Source organism: Centruroides sculpturatus, unplaced genomic scaffold (assembly GCF_000671375.1).
Source record: "Centruroides sculpturatus isolate CEXI.00-Female unplaced genomic scaffold, Cexi_2.0 scaffold183, whole genome shotgun sequence".
NCBI classification, from domain to species: Eukaryota; Metazoa; Arthropoda; class Arachnida; order Scorpiones; family Buthidae; genus Centruroides; species Centruroides sculpturatus.
Genome location: NW_019384387.1, coordinates 210,733 through 217,955, shown reverse-complemented (window position 1 = coordinate 217,955; position 7,223 = coordinate 210,733). Strand labels below are relative to the sequence as shown.

The 7,223-nt window shown below is 31.3% G+C and overlaps 1 protein-coding gene across 1 annotated transcript; it reads right to left on the bottom strand.

Annotated features, from left to right (window-relative positions):
* Positions 1–2,143: 2,143 nt before the first annotated feature.
* On the bottom strand, positions 2,144–3,846 carry LOC111618113. Its single transcript, XM_023359561.1, has 4 exons — positions 3,684–3,846; positions 2,672–2,854; positions 2,400–2,597; positions 2,144–2,337 (listed from the first exon to the last, which is right to left on the bottom strand). Exons 1-4 carry the CDS (start codon positions 3,696–3,698, stop codon positions 2,257–2,259), a joined length of 477 nt encoding a protein of 158 aa, XP_023215329.1. The 5' UTR covers positions 3,699–3,846; the 3' UTR covers positions 2,144–2,256.
* Between the last annotated feature and the right edge of the window lie 3,377 nt (positions 3,847–7,223).

Here is a 7,223-nt window from a genome sequence, read left to right as displayed (position 1 = left end):
TTTACGCATAATTAAGATTTAGAAAATAATTAAATATAAACTCACTTCAACTTCCGACGCCATGTCGCTACGAATACGTCACGGTGATTCGATCGCTACCTACCAGATTTTAAGAATGGTTAATAACGGTAGCCGAAATATAGCCAAAAATTATTAAATTTTTTTTTCGTCTCGTTTGGTTTTATTATTTTTTTTCGATAATTATTAGTGCATATAGAAATTGGAGTTTTAATAAAATTATAAAATTTAATTTTCTGTATTAAAAAAAATCTAGGAATTTTTTTAGCGCGTATTTTTATTATACTGTATTCGATTGTCGGTAGCGGCACTTCTTGAATATGTGTACAGTACATGTGAGAGAAGTGGTTAATTGTATCCTATTTATAGAGATACAATTAGAATTCAAGGTCATGATCTCCAAGGGACAAATTAAAACCTTAATTCTGGTCGCCTGATGTTTTTTCTGTTCAATTTACCAATATCCTACCCAATTTAGCGGCCGGATGGCCGAGCAGTCAAGGTGGAAGCCTACCGCTCTGGGGGACCCGGCTTCGAAAAATTCCCAGGAATTTTTTGGAGTGGTCCATCCGGATATGTCGGGCCCCATCCCTCACCACCCGGCCGCCCCATTGTGGACCTGGCCGAACACAATGGGCTTGCTAAAAGAGGTCCTCTTAATGCCCACAGGGCAAAAAGAGTTTAAAAAACCCACAACTAGCATTAAAGTTTCAAATATATTTTATAATTCTATACAAATAATACGGTTCATATAATATGACTTGCAGATAAGACGTAATAACGATTTAAAATAAAAGGTTCTATAATTGGTTTTTTTTTCAAGTAAAAGCAGTAATGTTAAGTGCGCTGTACCGTCATGTCGACGCCATGTTTGAAGCTGAAGTGCTACTATTTATAAAAGTGCGTTTATCTGTTTACTTGTATTTAAAATATGGGTATTATGTTTAAAACGGTATATGACGGTCGTAGTAACAAATCTAAATGCAAAATCCGATATCAGAGATATTGTAGTGCTCTTTCTAACACTTAAGTTTCTCGTTTGAAATATGGCGAAGAAATGATGGTAGAGAATGTTTAAAGCATGTAGCCGTTTTTACTTACCGTATAAAAAAATAAATAAAAATTACTAAATATTCAAAAATCATTTGCATGCTATAAACTTAAGTGATTAAGAAAGATTCTTCGAATTATATTTAAGTTTTGCGTCAGTACAAAGTTAATACTAGCCTAAGTTAATGACAACTTTTAGATGATTCATTAGTAAGCATACAGGATCCTAAAGTGTAGCTGGCTTAGACCATCCTCTATGCATTGTAATCAGTCTTACCACTCACAGGATCATGAGTGATCAATATCATGAGTGATCAAATTACAGTCTTATTGTAATTTGATCACTCATGACCATTTAGTGTTAGATATATGGTCCTATTTCATCTTACTTGTTAGTTCCTAATATTCCCAATATCTCGGTATTGGGAATAGGCCATATTATGCAATGAGAATAGGAAACGTGTTGTTTTTTTCTTTCATTTTAACTCTTTCTGTTCTGTGAATTCTCTTAGTTCCCACAGAACAGAAAGAGTTAAATATGATAATAAAAATTCAGTACATATTAATACCACACTACACGGTGTCGCAACAGTTGATGCTCCAACCGTACAACACTAATGTAAATGGCAGACCGACATCAAAAGCCCATTACAGTGTCTAATTGTAGACCCGGTGAACGAAAGGTTCCTTACCGAGATGTCTTACTGAAGATTTTTACTGATAGTAGTTATTGTCCATACCCTTTTGTATAATCTTTTGGTTAAGAGCCAGCCAAATTAAAGAGGAAAAGAATAGCAAGATCTGCTTAATAAGCGTGTGCACAAGAATGTAAATAAGCTACACAATTCCTAGTTATTGACTAAAACCACCAAGAAACTAAACGCGTTCAGATTTTTTCGTGTATTTCAAGGTTTTTAACATCTAAATAAAGGCCAAATGTCCATAGAAAATCCTCTCGGGAGGCAGTCATTACAATTTGGCACGAACATTTTGGTGGATCACTTCAAAAGATCCATTTCTTTAATTCAAAATAATAAAAAATAAATTACTATGACAATTTCTTTAAAATAACGGCAATTTTAAGTATTCCATTTATTAGTTTTTTTTTTCATTTTAGAATATAAAATTTTGAAATTCAAATTTCCAAAAATCATTTCTTCGAATTATGTAAATATTATTGGTTACATCTTAAACATCGTTATCATCCTCATCACCTTCTTCGTTTGTTGCAATTTTATCGTTATTCTCAGAATGTATACTTCTCTCGGACTACAAATATAATGAAATATTTTCAATCTAATTGATAGAATGAAACGTTTCGTCATACTTACAATCTTGCTGTCAAGAAAAGAATACTTTTCTTTGTCATCCAAACAGGTGCTACAACGAGGGTAATTTTCATTGCGTCTACAGAGTGTGTTATCGATAGTAGAAATAGGCAAAATATCAAAAAAATCCTCTACAGAAGAAGGGCATTTAGTCTTGTTTGGAATTTGAACTAAACTCTTACGTAAATGTTCGTGTTTTTTCTAAATCAAATGTATTAATTATATATTAATTTTATAAGAATAATTTCAATTGGTTTGCAATTTTTCCTACTTACTCCTTCATCGGAATTTTCTAAATAGTCTTCCATTAATTTATTACAATTGTTACAATGCATGAAATGTTCCAAACTTCTGTTTGACATTCTACTCTGTCGACGTTGTATCTGTTCTCGATGATGTCTAATAGAATCTAACGTGTTTCGAATTTTTTTGAATAAACTGAAAGAAACTTTTTCGTTCTGTAAGAGAACAATTATCATAAAATACTTTTGTAAAGTAATGGAACATACGAAGAAACGTAAGAAATCAGCATCAACATCTTGGTAGATGACAGCAAAGATGTTGGTTGATTCCTGTATGCTCTGTGGAATATAAAGAAACATTATACTTTCTCAAAAGTACCACGTTTCTTTGTATTTCATGGTACAGATCTTGATAAGTGATAAAAACAAACATTGCATTGACCTGATGGGATGAGGCAACGCAACATATGAGCGATTATTAAGGGGGTGAAATTTCAAGAGAATTGGACTGATGAAAGAAGGCAATGCGTTTGACTAGAGGTGACTTTCTGTGGGAAACTGGTCCCTTATTTAGGTATTAAAGACGTAAAAACCCTGAAAAATTCTAGTAGCCAGCCTTTTGTCGAGATGCGAATCCGCGACCAACTACCAGTGTTCAGTGGTTTTATCCAATCGGCACTGATAGACCCTCCCAGGAGGATTTTTTGTGGAAAACGGTCCCCTAATTTAGGTGCGAAGAAATCCCAGATTACACAGTGTTACAGAAGGCCACTGCTGTACCATGACAGCAAAGATACTGATTTCCATATTCTCCGTGGAATACTAAGAAACATGTACCGGTACTTCTAGTGAGTGAAATATATAATTAATTTTTCGCTAAAATTAATAATTAATTAATATTAATTCGATTTTAATTACTAATTTCAAACTTGTGACATGTCTTATCTATTCAGTTTTGTAGTCTTTATTATGTCTGTCCGTAACGCCATACTAACGCCCTTATACTGTATTTTTCTATTACATAAGATATATTTACAACACTTACATTTTTATCTCCCATTAATATGGGGCTCAAACCCGATGAAGGAAGTCTTACGTAAGCAATTCAAAATATACGTAAGAAGAAATTTTTAAAATGCATTATAAAAAATAACCACTTTATAATTTTCTAAAAATATTTTATATTAATAACAATTAAAAAATAAACAATTGCAAATATAAAAAAAAAAACAAAATTACGTTTTACTTCAACAGATGGCAGCACTTAAGATTTGTTCCGTTAGAAGGGACGAAATTGATTACTTGCGGCCGTTTAATTTAAAAAAAAAACAATGGGCGCCATTTTGAATTCATTTAAAATCGTTATATAAACCTAAATTAATTAAATCATTTAAATATAACACCTAATATAACTCAATATTTAAAAAGTTAAATTGACATTTTGATTCGATTAAAATTGAAAATTATTTCATAAATAATTGTAGAAAATTTAAATACTTATCTGTCAAACTGTTCATTAAGCAGTTTTAATTAATATGTGATCATATTACACAATTTGACATATTGAAATCGTTTTTTATACTCTATAAAAGGGTTTAAAAGCGTCGTGCGTTATAAAAGGGTTGGCTATCAAACCGGAGGAAGTTCAGATAAGAGAAAGTCGTCCGCTTATTCTAATAATCAATCAGGCCAATGTTACGATCTAATAATGCAATCTTCGATGGCCCTTCAAATCTCAAGCTTCGGTAGTTCCATAAATCATTGAGTGCTTGACAGGCCTGAAAATTGAGCCCTTGAAAACAAAAGCTAAACAACAACGTCTGATAAATATGAAAAGTGAAAGACCACGTACAGGAAATTAATGAGAAAACAAGATTTTTTTTTTCCTACAAAAATTACAATGCCATAAATCTCTGCCTAATTTGTACAATGCCCCGATTGATGTCTATAAAATTAATTACTGAATTTTTTTATTTTTTTCGTTTTAGATTGAAGGGAGGTGGTTTAATTTTTTTTTAAAAAAAGAATTCAGGATATTTAGGGGAACGGAAAGTGAAAATAGATCTGACGGTGATTTTTTTTCCTGCTTCTTCTTTCCAACTCTAGGAACAATATGGTTCAATGGGTTACGTGCATTCAATAGCGTGAACAACAAAATTTAACTTTCCACATCACCAATCTGCTACTTCCAACCATGTGTGACTCTACTTCCTCCAAGATGGAATATAACCGTATAGGAAGCTTCTTTTTTTTATTACTACTTACACCGCGGCACGACTTAACAAAATTTAAATATCGGCATGCCCATTTCTCATCTCTCGTATTTTGGACAATTTAGATAATGTTTAAGATACAAATGCTAAATTTACAATCCCGAAAACTTGTAACGCAGCGTAAAAAGTCGATACTACACAAGCGTGACGTAATTTTGTGGGAAATATTACACAAGTAAAAATTTCGATATTCGTGAGAAAATATATTTTTTTAAAGTTTTTTTTGAACAAACTTACATTGAATTTATATATAGTTTTTTGTTAGTTATATTACTTTTAATAAAATTCGAGAATTCTACAAATAAAACAAGTACAGTACTTGAAAGCTCGCTTATAAGTCGACACTTTTTTTTTAACTTGCTATAAAATTCTATACACGATGCTATTTTAAGGATTCTATAAGGGCATTTATAATAATCCAGTATATCTTTAACCGAAATATTAATAAAATTTACGCAGCAGTTTTTTAGTTGCAGGTGGACATTCTAATAACAACACGTTATCCATTTAAATAATCAAATTACCCGTGCAATTCAAACTTTCAAATGATGAAATTTATATCTAACTGTCTTTTAAAATTTTACATAAATTTTAATTATATTATCAAATTTAATTACAATAATAATAATAATAATATCGAAAATGATTTCTTCCCGGATACAAAAGAATAAAAACAGGTGTTAGAAAATTCATTTATAGAACAATGAACTTGTGTTGAAGTTTCCACCTCTATATTCACCAATTCTTTAGCATCACGCGGGTACGAGTATATGAGCATAATAAATGCTTAAAGGGATTACACACCTGCACTAATGGCATTTCTTAGTTCCAATTAGGTATCTACACCTGTGGCATTCGATTATCTCTCAACCTTATTGAGAATGAATTCGGTTATTATGGATTGGTTACACTTTAGTGATGATGCTACAGTTATGAACCTTGGCATTTTGGGTGGCACGCTTACTAATTAATGTTTGGGGGGTGTAACACTTTTATGGATCGATTAATTTAAAATTGGACAAGACAGAATGGAAATTTAAAAAGTTTTATTAGTATAACCATCGTTATAGGAAATGCACGTATCATTAGTAACTTACCTTTTTCTTCATTTCTGATGAAGTCACTCGTGTAAAAATTTAGTGTTTTTTTATATATATAGTTTGCTTTCCCCCCCTTTACGATCGTTCAATTTTACACTGTGAGCATTAAAGCAGGAAATATCGCTGTGTATCATGCTGGTAATCAACTATTTTCTTGAAAGTCTAATCTATTGGAGCATATGCAAAGTTTTAGCAAAGCAAAGCCATTCAAAAAATTGACATACAGAAGTTATTGTGTGTTTTAAAATGATCATGCACGGCTTAAGAACACGTATAAACTTATAAATAATTTTTTAACAATTTTGTTTTTTAGGTTTTTATGATAAAATGAATCGTTTACATCATTCAAATACTACTACTTTTTATGATATCATGATGTCTCGATTAAAGACTCACGTTTTTCGTATAGTGTAATTGCAACCTATAGAAATGTTTAAGTGTAAAAATTGCCACTTTATATGGTTTAAAAAAGAAATCTGAATGAATTGAAGATATCTTAATGTTTCTTTATCAGTTAGAAAGGGTTTTCTGTACACTAAAACGAGATACAAACTGTGGTAGATGAGTTTTATATATGCTTGGATATGAGGCAAAATTCGAAATATTTTCGTTAAATTGGCTAAAAAAAAATTTTTTTTTGACCTTGAGGACATATACCCGGGGCAGTGACATCTTAAGAACAAGGTCGGCAGTTTCGTCCTTGTGTTTCATCCAGGCGTATATCTAAGTAATGTGTTCCCGACAGGAAGTCACCAATTTAATGTCAGGTAAATGTGCCACTAGCTACTGGTCCTACTCCACCCCCGAGCACTTTTTCGTCTTTTTAGCACCTTTTTTTCGAAAAAAAGATTCGTCTGAGAATTCAGTTCTAGGAAGAATCCTTTAAGTGTGAAAGCATTATACAAGATTATGGTCGCGAAACAATCATTTATTAGATCAAAACACGATTAGTAAAATGTATGTATGCATTTAACTTCATTTTATATACTTTAATTATAATACTAAATGTCTAAATAATTTACAGTTTTTAATTGTGTGTTTTAAAATAGGCTAATCAGAATTTAATTTCAGTTAAAAGGTAAAATTATCTAGTCTAATAATTACTGTAAAAAAAAATTTAAATTAGGTCTTTTAAATTAACTAGTATTTTGTAAGATGTTTCTTACAAAATACTAATATAAAATCATTAAATTTAAGCAATTCTAACAATAC